The sequence below is a fragment of the Micromys minutus genome, assembly GCF_963924665.1.
Source record: "Micromys minutus genome assembly, chromosome: 11".
In the NCBI taxonomy this organism is placed as follows: Eukaryota; Metazoa; Chordata; class Mammalia; order Rodentia; family Muridae; genus Micromys; species Micromys minutus.
The window spans coordinates 52,941,136-52,962,030 of NC_137980.1; the positions used below are offsets into that span (position 1 = coordinate 52,941,136).

Here is a 20,895-nt window from a genome sequence, read left to right on the forward strand (position 1 = left end):
TCCCAAGTTCTAGGATGATGAGTGTGACCCACCGCTCCCAGTCTTTCCTTCTGTTCTTTAGCTGGTATTGAGTACAGAACTCAGAGCACTTTCCAGATGGCTCACAGGAAAACTAGAACTGTGAATGATGCCTGTCATTTAAACACTTCAATGCATCTTCCCAGGAAAAACATCAAACTCAGACCCAGACTCACAGAGGAAACAACTTTATTACAGCTGTGAACTCCACTGGGACTGGTGCTGATCTTGGACTTTGGGCTCTTGAGCATGTGCAGCTGTGAGCAGGGACAGGGCCCCAGCAGAGTTGCTACTCAGGAACAGTCAGCAGGATGTAATCCTAGAGACAGAGCAGAATCTATGTGCCCCTGTTTCCCACAGACTGCTCCTGACACTCCAGAGGGGCCCTCACCTGTGACTCTAAGACAGAAGAGTCAATGACTGAGTGGAGAGGAAGAGGAGTCTTGGGAGTATTTATGAGAACAGCAACACACTAGACTTTGGAGTTATTCTTGAGACATGTTGACTGTGTGAACAAGGACAGTGAATGAATGACTGAGCAATCAGGGCAGCCATGTAAGGATTTGTATGTAGTGCCCTGTCCAGCCCCAGCTGGCATTTCCCCCTCTAAACTACAGTCTGTGTGGTGCACTCTGTAGTCATGTAACTTGCATCCTGATCAATGGTACAAGGCAGCCTAGAAGCAAATCAGCAAGCGAGCCTTGCTTTTCACAGGTCTGGTTATGAGGCAGTGCTTCAGTGGCTGGAAGATTCTGGTTGTATCCTGGCTCTGGTCATTTAGATCCATCAATGGATCCCACATATCTCTGTCAGTGCCTGACCTGATGGTGCCAGGACCAGTGGCATTATTTTTGGGACAGTCACAAACCCTGAACTACCTGGATGTGTTCCTCCAGACCTACTCAAGGGAGGATCTCTCTTGACTCTCTAAGGTCCCTAGGCTAATGTCAGGGAGGAACAGCAGACTGGGAATTGGGGTGTGGGGAGACACAGAATGTCCCCATGAGTCAATGTCTGCTGCCCTTCCCATCTCAGGGTCTTGAAGGCAGGCTTCTGTAGTCAGGAATGGGGATGGGAGCCTGGGGCCTAAGGTTGGGGTCTTAAAGCTCCAGTTCACTCTTTTGACCTGCTGTTTCCTCCTCCCTTCTGTCCTGCCTTTCCTTTTCACGCAGGGTCTCATTATGTAGCCCAGATTGATGCTCCTGCCTCCACCTCCTGAGTGCTGGGATGTGCCACCACCTTGGAAATCTTTTCAAGTGGAGAGATGAGAACATCAGGTGTATGTCCAAGGCCTACCCTTCCTAGCAATGCCCTTCTCCACTCTACACGGTCCCTGTCTCTCTGTCTGTCTGTCCTGTCCCTCCTGCCCCAATCTGGAGTTTGTCATGGTCATTTCCAGCCTTTAGGAGACAGTTTATTATGGGAGAGATATTTTGTTAACTTGAGATTATGTTTCTGTCTGCCTTCCAACTTGTTTTTTGACAACTTCCTTCAAATATTTTTCATCTTTCTATAAAACCTCCATTTAATTTATTTGTATATATGTGTATGTTTGTGTGCCTATGTGAGTGTATGTCATGTGTGTGCAGGGACCAGTGGAATCCAGAAGAGGGTACCAAATCTTCTGGGGCTTATGGCAGGTTGTGAGCTACTGCACAAGGATATTGGGAATAGAGCTTGGGTCCTCTAGAAGAGCAGCAACACTGAGCTCCCAGGCATAGAACTTTCATTATATGAACTTTTCCCCACTTGGGAAGAAATGGAAGCCATGATAGGAGGCAGGATAGGTCTGTGAGCAGATCCGAGGCAGCACCTCAGGGGCCCCTTATGCTCTCTCTCTCTCTCTCTCTCTCTCTCTCTCTCTCTCTCTCTCTCTCTCTGTCTCTCTCTTTCTTCCTTCCTTCCCCCTTTCTTCCTTCCTTCCTTCCCCTTTCTTTCTTTCTTTCTTTCTTTCTTTCTTTCTTTCTTTCTTTCTTTCTTTCTTCCTTTCTTTCTTTCTTTCTTTCCTTCAGGTTGGCTGCCTCTGCTCCTCTTACTCAATCCCCTCTCCCCACTCCTAAATATTTGTAGGCACTGGGTAAAATGACACTATTTGTGGATACCCTGGGTACATCCAGGACATCTCAGTTCTAGGGAGGTGGATGGTCCTGGCTGAGATCATTAACTTTGATGTCAGATAAAGATTCCTGCTTTGTCACCCTGGCCCCATTTTTCTCCCTTTCTGAGTCTTGAGTCTTCTCTCAATCCAAGTGGGGAGACTAACACTGACTTTGTATAGGGGGGTGGTCTTGATGAGACCTGTGTTTTGGCTTCCTGAGGGACTCATGCTGACTGCCAATTCCCCAGTTGCTTCATCTATAACTGAAGTGTCATATCCAAGATGGCCGTGAGGCAGAGGGAGGGCTTTGGACGTGGTCTCAGATTCTAGCTTCCTGCCCACTTGCTGAGCATCATAGGGAGAGCTCTCCCCTGCACCTACCTCAGAGAAGTCCATGTGTGCATGGCTGAAGGAGATGCCCTTGATGTTTGGCAGTGGGAGGCTATGCTCGCTGAGCCACTCTGCAAGAAAAAGGCAGAGCTCAGGTCTGGTAGGCAGGTGCTCTGGCAGTCGGCTTGGGAGGCCGTGTGTAGTTATGGTTCCCAGCCCCTAGCCAGGGGACCCTGCACTGCAACCTCCCACCTAACCAGGCATTCCTGAACAGCAAGTAGACCAGGGAAATCAGACATTACTAGGGGTGTACAACTTTTGACATTTCAATATGACACCTCCAAATGTGTTGTTGGGCCATATTCATAGTTGTCCTGGGATACACAGGTTGCACACTCCTAACTGACTCACAGTCCCCCACCTCCCCCACCTTAACTTACTCCTGTCTTTTAAAGGAACATTCTTCTTAAAAATACTCCAGACCTGTGAGTACATCTTTAGGAAGCTCCCCTTCTTCATGGTGTTTTAAGAAAGATTCAGTTTGTTGAAGATTGGAGGCTTCCTGTAAATCTACTCAGGAAATACATCCTTCCTAATTCTCACACTGAACCTAAAAAAATCCTACCACAGTGGTAGAAATGAAACACGTTGAAAATAGATGAGACAGGAGTACAAATCAACTGGAAACCTGAAAACACTAGAAGTCTGGTTCTGTCAGACAATATCCATTGCCTATCAAAAAGGCAAATAGTCACAGATATGCTTGTTTGCCAAATATCTAAAAACTAAACCTCAAATCAATAACAGAGCCGGCTGGTCAGTTTGCAGTAGTGCTTCTGTAAACTAACCATTTGGTTGGATGATCAAAGACTGAGTTGTGAAAGTGGGGGATGAGGGGGTGGTATGGCTTCCCTCCTGTGCTGAGCAGCCTTGCTCCACCCCTTCTCCCCTAGCTACTCTGGCCTTGGAGTGATCTGGCATCCTCTCTTGGCCTAACAGCTACTTGGAAGTCAGGTGGTGGGGGCAGACGGAGGAAGAAGAGCCCAAGCATTTGTTCTCCCGTTTGTCTCCAGACCTCCTTGGGTCCTCAGCCTCAGTGCCCCTCATTCTAGCCCCTTCCATGGGGCTTGCCCAAGTCTCCTCATTGCTGTTTCTTTCTTCACATTGTTTCATACAGCCCTCCTGAGTTTTCTCACTGGCTCCCACCCTGCCCCTTTCTCCTCTGGGTGGGGTTGAAGTACGGGCAGCCCATGGCACTGAGCAAGCTCCTGACCTGGTGCTTAGACTATACCAACTACTGTGCCTGTCCCACTTTCTGGGTTGTCTCTTGACTCTTGTGGTGTTTTGGGGTAGGTCAAACAAGTATGAGTGCAGGCCTGAGGTGGGCACAGAAAGAGTGGGTCCTATCTCTCCAGCCCCTTGCAGGTGGTATCCTTGCTGTCTGACCTCTCTGGCTGCCCTTTTGGACCTTCTATTGCCACCTGCTCTGTGCCCAGTAGGCTCCCCTTTGAAAAGATTTGCTTGTTTCATGTCCAGAACCTTCCCTGGCCACCACAGAACTCGGGATGGAAGCCTGGCTAGCATTTGAGCCTCTACCAACTTCTCAAAGTGATTGTTCTCAGAGCACAAAGATCCTCAATTGAGAAAGCAAGAAGTCAGTATCCTGGACTCAGTTTGGCCAGAGATTTGCTGGGTCATGTTGGACAAGTCTCCTAACCTCTCTGGGTCTGTAGAGTGGGCCCATCTGAGAGATGAAAAGCCTGAGGCAGGTAATCCCTCAACAGTTAGTCCCCCGACATTCTGTATATCTCACATCACTCCGTTCTCACTTGGCGTGAGTCTGGACAGGATGCTAGGAACACAATGAGAAACATGAGGCCTTGTGTCTCTGGAAGCTCATCTACCATGGAGTGGGGTACAGGTACTGACCAAGTAACCATGGGCATGGGTGATAAGTTGAACACTGTGTTCAACGCAATGGCCAGGCCAGGAAGCCCAGTGCCTTCCTAGCTCACCTCCTCAGCTGTCAACATTGCCTTGTCTCAGCATCTGAGAAACCCAAGGACAGACAAAGAATTTTGGAAAATTTTGGATTCCTGATAGCTAGAGGCAAGGGTGATGTATGTGATATCCAGCTTTCAGCCTCTCTTGCAGGTACAAACGCCCACCCAGCTGGTCACATTTATGGCGTTAGCTCACTTTGGCCAACCTCTTGGCTCCAGCCCATCTAGCATCACACTTGGGACCATTGACTCCTGGCCCTGTAGCTGCTGAGCTGAGCGGCCCCTCCCCCATGGCAGCCCCTTCACTGTGACTTTACATCTTCTGCAGTCACTCTTCTGGCCACTTGTCCATGCTCTGAGCTTTTATCAGCACTAGCATCTCTGCAACCGTGTCTGAAAGCTTACTTCTTGCTTTGCTGGGAAGTCAGTCTCAACCCAGGCAAACTGTTTGCAGCCCCATGTGAGCAGGCCTGGTGCTGCCCCCAAGCAATGTACTGTGATGCATGGCTGGTCAGAGAGGTGCAGTGAAACTCACTGTTGTGGTGAGGCAGGAACCGCCTCTTCAGGACAGCCAAGAGCAAGGTCTTCAGGTGCTCTTCCTGCAACGGGAAACAGTAGGCAGCTCAGTTCCTCCAGCTTGCCACATGGATGGGATGTGCCAACCCAGGACGGGGAGAACCTATTGTACAGCTGCCACACGGAGTCTGGAGATGTCCTGCAGATACCATCTTAAAAAATCCCCACAGTCTTCCTTTGTAGTCTAGACTGGCTTTGAACTTGCTCTCTTCCTGCCTTAGCCACCATAACTATCCTGATGCCACTTCTGAAAGACTTTGGAACCTTGGGTCAGATTAGTGAAGGGCCAAGGGAACCCTGAGGGGGCCAAAGAGGAGAACCCCCCAGCCAAACACCATCTCTGTAGGGCAGCCCCAGGGAAGGGAACAGATGGATCTCTGGGAGCCAGGGTACATCTTCACAGGGACCAACTCTGTCAGTATGAGACATCCTTCTAGCACCGAGAGCTGCTTTCAGTGGGACCCATTGAGGCAGCAAGCCTCCTATCCCTATGAGTGTGCTTGGGATCTTGATCAGGACTGTCCCGTGGAACCATGAAAGGCAGCCTAGTTTCTCGTTGAGCTAAGGTTAGAAACCCTGGTGACTCTGAAGGGATGGTAGGCATTTTGCCTGACTCCTGGGAAACCAGGCCCCGGTCACTAGTTACAGCTCCCAGCCAGGAGCTAAATTCAAACCCAAGCTTAAACCAACCACTGACAGGCCAAGGACCCATCCCCACAGGACCATCAGGAACTCCCCCCTTTCCGTTCCCCCACCCCCTGGGGGGAAGGGCTAGATCCAGCCCAGAGGCCCCTCATTCCATTCTCAACTCTTCCATGGCATCCAGCTGCGCTTGGGTGTCTGGGAGCCTGAGAACAAGATGGACGGCCTCCTTGCAGGCACCTCAGACCCCGGAGCCAGCTCTGGGTGTCCTGCACCTCAAACTGTGCTTTCCCCACCCACCTCCCCCACTCCCAAACAGTGTCCTGAGGCTTCCCTGCGACAGCGTGGGGTAAGCACGGTCCAACTCCCTGTGTCCTGCCTCCCTGAGCAGCCGAGCCCTGTGGCAGAGCAGACATGGGACCCACAGCCCTATACTGCCCTTCTCATCAGAACCCATTAGAGACTTCATATACTTTCCCTTTGCTGGTTTACTTGTCTGTGGCATGGGTGGGTAGGTTATGTAAGGTATAGTTTGCCTGAAACCACATGCAGTCACCCTGGTCTTTGACCCAGACTCTATGCAAGTGAGATGATGTGCCAATGACCAGAATATTCTGTAGGGCAGGGCTGGGTAATGAGGTTCACACAGGCCTGGGTTCCAGCCCAGGGAATATCTCTATCGAGTTTTTTTTTTTTTTTTTTTGGTTCATACTATCACTCAGCCCCACATCCCTGGGACTTTTCTCTGTTAGGATTAGAGTCTGTGACACACCGGCCTACAGAGAGGATGTGTGGGCTGTGGGAAGGGGGCTTACTATGAGGACTCTTCTTCCCAAGCAGGAGCAGGATCAGTCCTTGGGGGAAGAGGTGCAGGTTGCATCAGCAGTGGCTTGAGCTCAGGGACTGAAGGCCACCAGTCAGTTCAGCCACGATGCTTAGCTCCCTGCACCTTTGTGCTCCGCCCAGAGAACAGAGTGGCCCTTAGTAAGCTTGCCCATCTTAGATGAATCTCCACCTTCTTTCCCTTCCCTGACCCATCATGGAATCCTGTTAGCTATGTCTATCTTTACAATGCCAGCTCCCGACTCCTGTGTGCTCAGCCACCGTCACCTCCTGGGAACCTCATTCCCTTCGCTCACACCCCACTGCAGGCCCCATTGCCTTCCCTGGTGCTGCTTCTCCTCTGCTCACACTCATTCTGAGGAAAAGGCTTCTCGGTATGGCCCCAGCACAACCTGTTCTGCCCTCCCTTGATGTCTTGCCCTCTGTTCCAGTCCCCTGCTCTTTCTGAACCCTTGGGGCACATTCAGTCCTGGGTCTTTGGCTCACTTCTCCCTGATGTTCCTACTCTCTCGTCTCTTCTGCTTGAACCTTTCCTTAAAAGCTCACCTCCACTGGGCAGTGGTGGCACACACTTTTAATGCCAGCATTCGGTCCAAAGAGGCAGGTGGATCTCTGAGTTCAAGGCTAGCCTGGTCTACAGAATGAGTTCCAGGACAGCCAGGGCCACATGGAGAATCCCTGTCTCGAACCCCTCCCCACCAGAAAGCTCACTTTAATGCATCCCTAAGATTTCTTTAAAAAAAAGACATATATTTATTTTATCTGCATTAGTGTTTTGCTGCATTTATGTCTGTCTGAGGGTGTTGGATCCCCTGGAACTGGAGTTAGAGGTAGTTGTGAGCTTCCTTGTGGGTGCTGGGAATTGAACCTGGTCTTTTGGAAGAACAGCCAGCTCTGGACTGCTGAGCCACCTCCCCAGGCCCCAGACTCCCTTCTAATGTTGTTGATCCCCACATTTGCTTCTCTCTTCGTGGTGCTATCACCTGTCTCTATGCTGCATAATTTGCTTTGCTGAGGTTTATAGGCCCATATAAATATATTATTTTTATGAGCTCATTTATGCCCGCCAGCTCTTGAATTTCAAAAGGGTGGATCTTTGTGTTGATACTTGACCCATCTATGTACCTAAAGGATAGGCACATAGTAGGTGCTCACTTAATATTTGTTATAGTCATGAAATAGGCAAATCGGAGCCCCAGAGGCCTCACCCTACTACAGTAGGAGTCAGGGGCTTCAAGGTGAGATGGGATTAGGGACAGAGTATGACTCCAACTTTCAATCCTGTGTCAGTGACTTGAGACCATTTACGATGGGTATTTATGGAGCCTTTAGGGCACAAGGCTGAAGGAAGGGACTCACCTGCTTCTCCATGATGGCAGGGTAGGAGCCCAAGGTGACCACAGCGCTGCCGGAGGAAAGAGAGCAGGTCAGTGAATGATCTGGGGTGGGTGGGTGTCTAAGCACTGCCCTACCTCAGGCACAGTAGAGGCAGCCATTCCCCACCACTCCTCCCCCGACAACTCCCACTGACCATCACCTCATATTCCCAACTCAAACCCATTACCCGTGTGGTGCGAACTGGAGTTGTTGTTTCTGGTTCCTTAAGGAGAACACGCCTTTGCAGAGGAGTTGCTGTGAGGGTTTGAAAGCAGGCAGAGCAGAGTTGGACTGGTTCCCTACCATGGGGCCTCTGACTCCAGCCCTGACCGCATGGATTTCTGTTCTGTCCCATGGGCCTCACCCTGCACCTGAGTTGCTTTCTTCCCCACACTGGATATGGGCCTCACTGGGAGAGGGGCACTGACAGCACTGGCCGTTCCTGGGACCAGGGGAGGTCTGAACCTGAGACAGCTTCAATGGAAAGACAGCCTCAGTCCTGGAATCACAGGTCCTGGAAGCCAGCGGGTTCATTGCTTGTGTACATATTGGGAGGAACCCAGAGCCTCACACTACTAGGCAAGGGCTGTACCACTGGGAAATAACAATAAAAAAAGCTGGACTTAAAAAAAAACTTTAAGTGGATTCTTGCTATGCTGCCCAAATTGGCCTCAGACTTCTGGACTCAAGTGATCTCTCTGCCTCAGCTTCTTAAGTAGCTGGATTATTTTGAGGTTTTGTGGGTGTTGACACGCCTCTGTGACTCATATGCACAGGTACAGGGCTTTTCACCCCCTAAGGGATAGCTAATTCTTGGCCATATAATGATGTCATTGAAGATCCCAGGACCCTGTCCCATCCTTAGGATGCCACCCAGTACCCCTATGGCACAATGACTCTTCTGCCCCCTCAGCTGAGCCACTTTCCTTCCATTTGGAGGTCAGGACATTCAGAATTAAACCACTGTAAACTGCAGCAGGGGGGGGGGCGGTGGCAGCTGTGTTTTCCAGAATTCTCTCTAGTGTTTGGGGCTGCCAGGAGCATCTAGGCTCCAGTTTTCTTTCAGCTTTGTGACTCAGCCATGCTTAAGCTTTGCCCAAGGCAAAGACTGAGTTCTTTAGAGACCTTGGAGTCTTTTGGAAGTCCTAGCTACACCCACTAGAGGGCCTGGAGCTGAAACTTCTTCATGGCCTAGGAGGTCAGTCTTTGGGGAGCCCAGGAGGAGACTAGGTAGGAGTACAGGAACCAGTGTTAATGTCGGAGCAGTGGGTGCAGCTGCCCGTATGTAGACTGGTAGCAGATGGTGGTGGGATTGGTCACGGCTGTCCCATCTTTCTGCCCTCTATCTGCAGAGTGGGAACTAAATCCACTTACCCAGGCAACTGCACCAGAGGAGGCATTGTTGGTCTCATGTGGCATCAGTAATCCCTGCTGGGTGACGGTGGTCCTGTAGCCATCAAGGTGGACAGTGGGGGGGTTGGGGGCACTGATGACCAGGCCCAGGCTCTCTCTAGTCAGATTATGGGCCTGAGCGAGGTTAAAGCAGAGAAATGGGGAGGAGAGTTTGAAGATGGCATTTCATGGCCCTGGCTGGGAACAAGACTCTCTTATGAGGCAGGGGATTGGGTTTCTCTTCTGGTTCTACATCTTGCTGGTGTAATATCCTTACTGCTTCCTCTCGCTTCACATCCTGACACTGTAAAGGGGCACAGTGGCTTCTGGAATTCATAGCAGAAAAATGGAACATGTTCATGGAATCTTGTGGTCCAGCCTGCCTAGCCCAGGGTGCTAGTGGAGGGGCAGGCATCATACCTACCTCTGGCTGGGACTGCAGGGTGCTCATGGACAACAGTTCCCAGAGGCCAGTTTCCTAGAAAGGCAAAGAATGAGTCCTTTAGAGTCCCTGGAGTCCTGTAAGTGTCCTGAGCGGATGGAGGGCTTTGGGAGACAGCTGCCCACACCGGACACACTGCATGCACACAAGTTAGCCTCGGCTCAAGAAGAGCCATGCGTGTGGCTGTTCAGAGTCCTTTATCTGGAAAGGCTAACTTTCTGTGATTTTTGTTATTTTTCTCCTAGCATTTTTTGCAGTTTTTTTTTTTTTTTTTTTTTTTTTTGAGCCAGGGTCTTGTGTATCAGCCTTGCCTCAGATTCACGACACAGCTGAACTCTTGATGCTCCCTGCAAATGTTGAGGTTCCAGGTATGTGTGATGTATGCTAGATGTAGATGTATGTAAAAAACCTGGCAATCTCTCTAGCCACTGAGCTTACACCTACAGCCCCTTACTATGAAAAATTCACAGTGAAGCAGAGAGTTTTATAGAAGACATCCCACAATCCACAGATGTCCACGAACAATTTCTCGCTGTAGCCTCTTCACATTCCTACCCGGCCATCTGTGCTCTCCTGAGTTTCAGGCAGCGCTGAGCTACAGTGGGCCACAAGTCATCACAGAGAAGACTATAGAAATTTCTGAAGTAAAATTCACCCAGTTTCTCCTTCCTTTTCCCTCTGAATCCTATTCTTAGAGGTAACTATTGTTGACATTCTGGAAGATATCCATACAGACTTTTTCTGCTCTCACACAAGCAGGACAGAAAAGAGCACAGTGGACATCAACCCTAAACCTTGTGAGTGGTTCAGTGCCAGGACTAAAGAACAACCCGTCTTAGTTCCCTCCTCAGCCAGTCCGGTTAGTTCATTAGTTGCCTGGTGATGGGCCATGAATTAACTTTGATTTTTAACAACTTCCTTTGTCAGATGTAAAGTTTCTGGATATGACATGTTCCACTTGTGATGTCCTATAGACACTTAAAGTTTTTCAGATTTTGGAGCACTTTGGATATAAGATCTGAATTTTGGATGCTCAACATGTATATGTATATGTACTTTGCATATATAATTCACATGCATATATAATTATATATATAATTACATGCATATATGTACTTTGCATGTAATTATATATACATATGTAATTATATATAAAGTTAGAATGAGATCAGTGTTTTGAAAGAGAGAGAGAGAGAGAGAGAGAGAGAGAGAGAGAGAGAGAGAGAGAGAGGGAGAGGGAAAGGGAGAGAGAGAGTACACTTTCTTAGATCTCTATATACAGCTGTCTTGAAGGGGCTGTATGAGGAGACTGCATTCATGCAGAGACTACCAGTGAAAGAAGGATATTCCGGGGAGATAAGTGTGTGCAAAGCACTGAGCCAGGAATCAGAGCAACCTGTGTGTCTAGAGTGCAGGGAGTCAGGAGGCAGAGCGGGAGAGATAGGATCAGACTGTGCAGGAGCCTTGCTTTTACTCTGGGAGTGGTGAGAAGCTGCTGTGAGCTTTTCAGCAGCAATGTATACAGTGGGCTTGCTTATTGTTCCCATCAGCCCTGGGAGGTGTTTATTCTCCCAGACCTGTGTGTGTGCTGTGTGTATGTGTGTGTGTGTGTGTGTGTGTGTGTGTGTGTGTGTGTTGTGTGTGTATATGTGTATGTATGTGTATGTGTCCTCACCAGCGTAGTGTCACCCTCAGATATTCCTTCCCTAACAGCAACATCAGGTGGCCTTCTGGCTGCCCAGATTGCTTTAGGCAAAGCTGACTAGTTACTTATTGTAACAATGTACCATTAGAATCCAGCCTCTGCCTAGGCCACAAATGACATTTACAGTGGCTTCCTCTCACAGATACTGGCGGGCACTGTCTGAGGCACTGTCTGCGAGTCCTCCACTAGAAAAGTCCTGGGATCAGACTCTCTCACCTGGGAAGTGAGAACATCGAAGTAGGTATCGGCGACCTCTCACCTTGCTCCCCTCCCGCCCTCTGGAGAGCAGAGAGCCTGGCTGCAGGGTTGTGCTGTGAAACTTCCCCATCCTCTAAAGGATATGACAATAGATTTCACCTCTGCCAGGGAGGCTCGGAGCCTTTTCCAGAGGCTCTGCCACATTGTTGCCCATCATTTCTCTGTCCATAGTGTTATTAACTATTCTAATAAACTCCATTTGCCCCAGGAATCTGTCTCAGTGTCCCTTGTGAACATTCCCTACCCCTGCACAACCCTTTCATTTACTAGAACATTTCTTGTTCTGTTTTCAATTCCCCTATGGGACTCTGATCTCTACATGGTTGGAACCTGTGTGCACAGGCCAGTACACTGCAGACTTTTATAAATATCTGATGTGTAAGAATGGGTTACTTAGGAAGAGAGAAGGCTGTGAGTTTTCCTCCTCTCAGATAAAGGAGCTTATGTTCTGGACTCTGAAAGATCAAAAAGAGCTAGTAAGGTTAGACTGCTCGAGTTCAGAGAGGGGAAGTAAGTTTTGTGACTGGGGCCTTGGCTTTACTGTGTAAGAAACAGGCAGAGACATTTTGTTCCTCTCTATTGCCCCCCCCCCCCCAGCACTCACCGAGGAGTCCTGGGCCTCCATGAAGATCTCCTGGCTGGTGTAGAGACAGGCCAGGATGTCATTGTAGATTTCTAGCCAAAAGGCAAGATCTGCCATGCTGTTTTGGGATAATCCTGGGAGAGGTGGAGGAACCATGTGCTCTGACCTTTGGGCCCGCTTGTGTGGGCCACAGGGAGTCACAACCTTCAAAGAAATGATGGGAGAAAGGTTTTAAGTGGGGATGGCTTCCCTGGTGGACTTCACCACTCTGACTCCCGCAGGCACAGTTTCTTGTGAACCTAACCAACAGTGTCTTATCAGATGAGAGCCATTATGGTCCCCATCTGACCACAAGGAAACAGAGGCCCAGGGGGTGATGTCATTCATTCAGATCTTCTGTGAGGGAAGAGCCAGAGCTGAGGGTCTGAGCCTGCTCTGTTCAACGAGCCCTGTCCCTCCTGGAGCTTCTTGTCTTTCATACCTTCCATTATAGAGAGACAGCAAGGATCAGTGGGCAGCGCTGGGCAATCCTCAGCCATTCTCTGGCCAGTTTCCCCACCTGAGAGTGGGCTCAGCTGCTCTCCTGCTGGGCTTCCGTTCTCTTCCCACTCCTTTTTCTCGCTCTTCTCTTGCTCCTTCCCATGCTGGGAAGGCCCGTCTCCCTTTCTCTTCATCCCTCCTCTCCCAGCAGGTTCCCAAGGGCCCATGGTAGCCTAGAGTGGCTCACCTCTACTCTCATCAGGATAGCTCCCTCTGTGAACTCTGTGGTGGTCAGATAGTACTGGAAATCATCGGGACCGGAGAAGACAGGAGCTGTGCACAGAAATAAAACCCAACTCAGCCAGAGGTGGATGTGGATGGATGCTGTGGGAGGCGGGTAGATGTATGCTCTGGGAGGCAGGGAGAGATCCCTTCTCTCCTGCTCAGCCTTAACAGTTTTGATGGCTGAGCATTAAGCCTCCTGAAATAAGGAATGCAATGTATGGTGCCTGGTTGTTGGCATTGTTCTAACAGGTCTTGCCTATGGACCTTCCATTGATCCTGCTTAACAGATAGGGAAACTGAAGCTTGGAGGGGAAGTGACATATGACATTTACAAACTATATTGTTCCATCTTTTTCCCTGGTTTGAAAGTATCCTTCCTGTAAGCAGGGCTGTCCTGTCTCTGGGTATATTCTTATAGACAGACAGTGCCTAGCACATGGTGAGGCACATCTGACCAGCAGCAACCTACGAAGAATGATGTGTAGTATGTCCTCCAGCAGGAAGTTGATCAGGTCTGTGGTCACAGGGCACACCTAGAGGGAGAGAAGAGGGAGTTCCTGCTGGAATAGGGCCATGGTAGAGGGTCTCTCTTGGGGGCCACACCCCTCTCCCCTGGTGACTCACTATCTTCTGGAGGAGGAAAGGCAGGGATTCCTCCAGGATGTTGGTCACCAGTCCCAGCAGTTGGTTTGGCAATAGGGTGTCTGATCTAGGAGAGGGATGACATGGGGTGTGCTAAAGGCATGGGCGGGGAAGGGAAGCCAAGCACCACGGAGGAAAACCCCTCTAGGCAGGACTGTAGGAAGGCCACAGTAGCTATCTTTTCCTTCCCCAGCATTCCCACCTCTCCTCCTCCTCCTCCTTCTCTCCCCCGATTGCATTCATGTATTTTTTTCTCTGATTTTCTTCATTATGTCCTAGTTTGTTTTCGATCTTTTATAAAAGTCTTTGGGATTTTCAAGGAGGAAGCCGTCCCATTGGCAACGAGGAGATCATATCTCCTTGAATAATTGATTCCCTTGGGTGTCAGGTTCTGTGCTATGTAAGTTGGTTAGTACATCTCCTCCCCAGGACTTTTCCATATAGGCTGAGTACTGTAAGCAACAAAACCAAGGCTCCCTGAAGTCTGTAGCTGGCCAGGACCCACTGTTAGGAAGTAGTTAAGCAGAGGTTGAGTCTTACCATGACCTTTAGTGCGGAGGCAGGAGAGGCTGACAGGTGACATGTATAGTCTGTAGCTTTGAGGGAGAGACACCCCCAGCCCAGACTTTTGGAGAAGGACCACTGCAGAAAGGGCTGGGTCAGTGCAGGAACCAGCAGTTGCTGTGCTCAGCAGAGGCTCAGAAAGGACTCAGGTGCTTACCGCTTCAGGATCTCAATGTTCAGCCTTCCGGGTGGCGTGTGGCACTCCTCTAAGGCCACCTGGGTCTTGTTCCCTATCTGTTCTAGCCTTACTCCAATGCGTATATTCTTGATGGCTTCCAGCCACAGGATCCTGTAGGGACAATATGTCTGGGAAGGTTCCCACCTAGAGTCTAAGGTTGAGACCAGAAGTCATGGAACTGGCTGCAGCTTGCATTCAAACTAGGAGAGCTCTTTAAAATACAGTCTGCGGGCAGACTGGGCAGCACTGGGCCAAGGTCCTCACGAGGGCAGCAGACACCGTGCTGAGTGTCACCTGAGATGGAACACATGCTCTCGCAACGGGGTCACGAGTCTCACTATTGCCACACTGTCCCAACCAAAGCTGTGAAATGTTCCTCAGGGAGCAAAGACACATTTCTCAGGGCCCCTCGACTCTGTCACTGTGTTTCCTTAGGCTTAACAGCTCTCAGCTACGCACTTACTAAGGGGTCTGCTTAGCTTCTGACACCAGATGAGATCAAATGCATTCAGGTGGAATGGTCATAGGACCCTCCACTAAGTGATAACGTTGCACCAAAACTCATATTCCCAAGAAAGGCGGGAACTGGTATATTCCCAAAGGGCTTTGTGACCCTCCCTACTTCACTAGCCAACATGTCTGCGTCAGTGCTTCTTCAGGGGGCCACCGGTACAGCCACTCAGTTCAGAGCTGTGAAGATGGACTCCTGAGCTGCTGCAGCAGGGAACCGGGTTCTAGACTCATTCCCTTCCCAGACTGTCGTGTTAGCGCCAGTGTGCTCACAATGCACACATAGCATGGGAGAGAGCCCTTGGTACAGATCACCTCAGTTTCCCTGTAAGTCAGTATTTGAACTATGTCCTAGTAGAATGTTCATGGTGACACATGGCTCTTGCTTCCTGGCAGCATGTGGGGAGGAAGTGTCATGGGTACTTACTCCAGGAATGAGAGGTAGAGTTTGCAGCGCAGTGTGATCTGCAGCAGGCTGTCACTTAGAATTTGCAGGGTGACCTCTGGTCCCTTGGCATCTTCTATGACCAACCTGTGAGAGGCATGAGGTGATGTGTCTCGCTCCGTGTGTTTCTGGAGTACTTATAATGGAAGCAGATGCCAGAAGTGGAGAGAGCTTTGGGGCAGCTTGTCCCGACACAGGGTCCTGCCAGAGACCACAGAACTCTGCTTCCAGTCTCTAAACCTTGAGGGTCTGGGTAGTCCTTACCCTTCTCTGGGTCAGCCTCCCATAAGCCAGGGACTGCAGCTTAAATCTGTATACGCAAAACCAGCTGAATCCAAGTACCAGACTCTGGGGCCAAGGCTGTAGTTCAGTGGGAGACATTTTGGCAATGTACATGGGGCCCTGGGGTTGAACAGGTCTCAGGGATGAGAGTCTATGAGTTTTTCAAAAGAAAAGCCAGCAGGCAAGGACATGGAGGAAAAAGAGTCCTGGAAGCCCCTCTGGTTCCATAGGGGAGGACCCATAGGCTGCTAGTTTCCATAAAGGATCCGCAGGCCCTGCTGAGCATCCTTAAGCATTATGTTCCCTTCCGAGGTTTCAGGTGCCTCTCTCCCTGGGCTTGGAAGAGTCAAATTCGAATTATGAACACCAGTGTCAGCTACTGATTCCTCATGTTCTGTCACTGGGAGGAACCTAGCTACCAGCATGGAATCTTCTGGAGGGGGTTTCTTTTTCTGCTTATTTCAAAACAGGGTTTTGCATGTCTGGGCTAGTTTCAAACTTCCTATGTAGCTGAGGTCTAAACTTCTGATCCTCTTGTTCAGCCTGGAGGATATTTTTAGGATCAGACCATGTGGTGTTTTCCTTTGTCTCTCTCAAGCCATGTCCTGGGATAGGATAGCCATGGCATGGGCCCAGGTGGGGGAAATCAGTGGACTGTACCAACCCTCAGCATGGCTGGGATGGTATTTGCCTATGTTGCCTCCCAAGCCGCCCTGGGCAGTTCCCCAAACTGTAGTTCCCTGACCTCTCCATTTCACTCCCATCAGAAAAAATCCATTTTGGAGCCTGGAGTCTTAGGACCTATGAGTCTCCTTGCTCATGCTGGGGAGGGACTCATGTATTCACGGCTGAGCCTGTGGCTGTGCACGTTACCTTGAGGGAGACCTGCATCCAACCAACATCAGTACCGTTCATCTGGGTGGGTTTTGCTCTACTAGAAGGCTTCAAGTCAGGGCTTTCAGGGCTGAGGAGACAGCATGGCAGGGTATCTGGGGACCAGCTAAGGGACTATAGATCTGAAACTAACATTTGCTGTGTGGGAGAAGAGAGGCACAGTTTACCTCACTGGCACTTACCCGGCTCTCTCCAGCAGCTTTTTCAGTTCAGGCATAGTCTTCCCAGAGAGCAGGTCCCCAACAAGTGACAGGTCCAGCCCACTCTTCTCCCCGACAAGCTCCTTTTTGACAAAGGGCAGGCGGTCCAGGACAGACACACCCTCACTTGGGGATCCAGTCACAGGCATTCCGATCACACCCTTCAGGACCTGGTGCTCTAATAATAGATCTGAGATGTCTGGGGACAAAACGACTCCTCAGGGTTCATTCAGCCATTCAGCAAACACCCACTGGCACCTGAACCCAGCTAGAAGATAAGAGAGCCATTCAACAAGTTCTTATGAGGAGATCTAGGAGCTGTGTGGCTCCCACTGCTCTGGAGTTGACATGGTAGTCAGGGAGAAAGACAAACTAGAACTCAGACCAACAAGTAAAGTAAGTTTTGGAAGTGTTACAGAGAAAATGAAGCAGGGCGGAGTCTGAGTGTGACTGGGATAAAGAGGGTCTGCTTCAGACACAAAGGCCCTGGAGGGCTGCTATAACAAGAAGGCTTAGGGCAGACACCCCAAGGAGGTGAAGGAACTCATTATGAAGGCCTAGGGAGAGCAGCAGCTCATGCAAATGCATTCAGGTCACAGATCCTTGAGCTGGAACATCCTGCAGACAGTGGCAGACAGACAGGTTAGCAGGTGCTGAGTCTGGGCAAGGCCATTGAAGAGGTTTCCTGGAGGACTGCGGGACCAGGAGGGACCTTACTGCTACAGGGAGGTCAGATGTTTCTGGAGGAGATGTGGTAAGGACTTTGTCTTCCAAGCACAGTCAGAGCGCACGACATTGAGATGGAGAGAGAGGGAGATGGACCCACACCAGCCGAGGAGGCAGCCGTGACCTCTATACAGTGGGCAGCAGAGGTGGTAAGGAAGACACTGGAGGGGTTGAATGACAGGGTGAGGACTGCCCACGGGCAAGTGGGAGGCCCAGCAAGTGTGAGAGCAGAGGAGGGGCAAGGGGGGCTGTGCATGGCTGGTGAATGGACACCAGAGGAGAAGCCCAGAGCTGTTGTCCATAGCTCTGCCTTCTTGGAGGTTGTACTTCTCTAAGCTCATTCCTTGAGATTCACCTGTTTCCAGCTGGCTCTTGTTGATCTGCATGAAGAGAGGACTGTGGGTTGTCCCTTGGGCTTGGGGCAGCATCTCCCAGCATAACAGCAGTGCCCACAGCAGCAGCATCTCCCCTTTAGAACCTGCAGCAGTGGAAATGAGAGCTTATGTCCTCTCCAGGGACCCACAGCCCCGTGGCCCCACTGTGTCCCTTGCACCCCATCTTTTTATGTTCTAACAGTCCTGCTCTGGGCCTGACTCTCTTATGGTAATTTATAAGGAGCTTGGATCTGAACCCAGCATGACTGGATACTAAGAACCTCTGCTCTGTTTCCTCATGTGATGGCAGAGGCACAGCCAACATCTGTGTATGTGGGTACCGTCTCCCTTGTCCTTACCACTCCCCGAATGGAGCGTTCCAGATCTCCCAGGTCTGTGCCATCAGGTTTCTTAAAGGACTACTTTTATATACCGAGCTTTGAAGTGAAGGGTGGGCTCATGGTGAGAAGCCAAGGCCCCTGGCCAGAGCTTGGCATGCTCAGGTCTTTTCAGAAGAATCACTTCTCTTGGCACTTTACAGGCAGGGGCTTTGGCCAAAACTGATAGAGCCTGTTACTGAGGCTGGGGTGGGGCTAGGGATAGGGAGGCAGCAAGCTCAGAATGTGGCCTTTGGACCCCAAGGAGGAAGTGGGCTGGGCTTGGACCCTTTCCCTTTGGCATATCTCCAGCTCTTGTGAGGAGTACAGAGGTTGCTAATGTAAGATGTGACTGGCATATGTCCCAAAGTGGTGTGTGTGTGTGTGTATGTGTGTGTGTGTGTGTGTGTGTGTGTGTGTGTGCATGTGCAAGCAGGTGAGGGACAAAGATAAAGCTGGCAGTCTCCACCTTGTTCCTGCTATTCCCATGTCCTTCCTACGTATGACACCTAGACTCTTACCTCATTTCTACCCAGATGTGGTCACCAAAGGTGCAGACAGGTCCAAAATGATCGCTTTGACTATGTGGGAACTGAGTAACGGAGAACAAACCATGTTCATTTCCTTCTAAGCCTCACTCAGAATACGATAAACCTACCGATGGTTTCAGGGAGATGGTGAAGGTCAGTGTGGCAGCCACTGTGGAGTTGTAAGCACAAGCCTGGTGAACATAACAAACCATTATGATCATTCGCATTCTATACATAAGGGAGCTGAGAAACAGGAGGAAGTGCCTCCATCAGGGTCAGGTAGCATGCCAGAGAAAGCTGGGGTTTGATGCTAGGGCCCAGAAAGGGCTCAGAAATTGGCTGGTTCTGCCACAGCAGTTCCATGACTGAGCTCTCTGTCACCTACCTGTATAGAGGCCCTGCCTTGTGGGAATCCAGCACACCTGACCATGTAAGCATGGCTCCTTCATTATTAGGTGGTGTGGCCACCACCAACTATCTCCAGTTGTTTTGGGATTTTCAACAGAATTTTTTTGTTTACAACTCGGTACAAGCAGGGCAGGTGTTAACTCTATTTCTTTTCTTTTCCTTTCCTTTTTCTTTTCTTTCTTTCTCTCTCTCTCTCTCTCTCTCTCTCTCTCTCTCTCTCTCTCTCTCTCTCTCTCTCTCTTTCTGTTTTAAACTTGTTTATTTTTGGGATTATAATATCCTTACATCATCTCTCCCCTCCCTTCCCCATCCTTTCCTCAGGAGTTCCAGTTTTCCCCTGGAGGTTCAGGCTTGGGAGCTGGTGGAAGACAGGCTTCCAAGGAAACAGCCCATCCACAGGGAGCACAAGGCTGACCTCGGTCTGTTCTGAAGCACCTCCTGCAGCCAACAGAACAAACTGGCAGCAAAAGCTCACAGGATTCGGTGGAATATCTTAGAGAAGACTATGTTCTATATTTTAAGATTATTTTTAAAATTTGTGTGTGTGCCTATGTGAGATTATGTGAACCACATGTGAGCCTGTGCTTTGGCAGCCAGAGGGCACCATATTCCCTGGAACTATAGTTACAGGTCTTGTGAACTGCTTGATATAGGTTCTAGGTCCTTGGCAAGAACAGTAAATGCTTTTAGTCTCTGATCTACCTCTCTATCTCAGAGAGTGAGGTTTTTTTTTTTTTTTTTTTTTTTAATTTAACGTGTGGGTGTTTTGCCTGTATTTATCTCAACATTACCATCCATATGCTTGGTGCACACTAGACCAGAAGAAGACACCGGATCCCCTGTTACTGGAGATACAGATGGTTGTGAGCCATGATGTAGGTTCTGGGAACTGAACCCAGCTCCTCTGGAAGAACAGCCAGTTCTCCCCACCACTGAGCTCTCTGTCCAGGCTCAACACTTGGGTTGTTTTGAAACATGGTCTTGTGATGTAACCTAGGCTGGTCTCCAACTCCTTTCTTAGTCTTCTGAGGAAATAGGGTCATAGATGGGCATCACTTAGGGACAATTTATAAGATAGAACCTGAGTTTTCTCTTTACTATTTCTGAGATTCAGATTTCAGAAGAGTTTTCACTCTTTCTGTTGAGGAAGGATGCAGAGGCTCAGAGCCTGCCTGTGGGATTTGAGAACTCCTGCCTCTAGGGTCTTCTGTCCTTGAGTCAGGGATGGCAGTTTCATGGTCTTGTCAGATGCATGTAGCACAGAAACAGTTCCTCTTCTTTCCCTTGGAGAGCACTGCACAGAGGAGGGTGGATGAGGAAGGAGTCTGGAAGAACGGGCAGCCACATGCTGCTGGGTGAGGGGAAGGTAGGGGTTGGTCAGCTCTAAGATCCCTCTAATGTTACTGACATGAAACAAATGGTTTTGGTCCCAGCAGCAGGCTGATGCCCGGATCTGAGTGGAGTGGATCTAGGAGATGACCCACACAACACTGGGGAGTGGATGTGATCAGCTGCTGTGGGTGCCCAAGTTCCTTCCTGTGGGAGGCCTGCAAGCCAAGGGTGAGATTGGACCTCAGAGCTGTCCCTTGCCCAGGGAGTAAGGATGGATTCTGGGTATCTTCATCTGCCACTGTAGGAGGCCCAGGGGATGGTGGTCCTGAAAAGCCTTGGCCATAGTTATGTTAGGGAAGAGTCTCCATGCTTCGACATTCAAATCTGGTGATCATGTGGGG

General features: G+C 49.8%; 1 protein-coding gene across 1 annotated transcript; it reads right to left on the minus strand.

The window, feature by feature from the left end:
- Nucleotides 1-223: 223 nt before the first annotated feature.
- Nucleotides 224-17,937, minus strand: LOC308426780 (uncharacterized protein; the record flags this gene model as incomplete). Its single annotated transcript, XM_080924699.1, has 15 exons — nucleotides 224-337; nucleotides 2,498-2,577; nucleotides 4,985-5,048; nucleotides 7,870-7,915; nucleotides 8,075-8,142; nucleotides 9,262-9,414; nucleotides 9,704-9,757; nucleotides 12,289-12,471; nucleotides 12,995-13,080; nucleotides 13,502-13,565; nucleotides 13,657-13,741; nucleotides 14,396-14,527; nucleotides 15,354-15,458; nucleotides 16,730-16,946; nucleotides 17,829-17,937. The coding sequence occupies 15 exons, from the start codon at nucleotides 17,935-17,937 to the stop codon at nucleotides 308-310; spliced, it is 1,476 nt and encodes a 491-aa protein (XP_080780825.1). The 3' UTR covers nucleotides 224-307.
- Nucleotides 17,938-20,895: the final 2,958 nt, after the last annotated feature.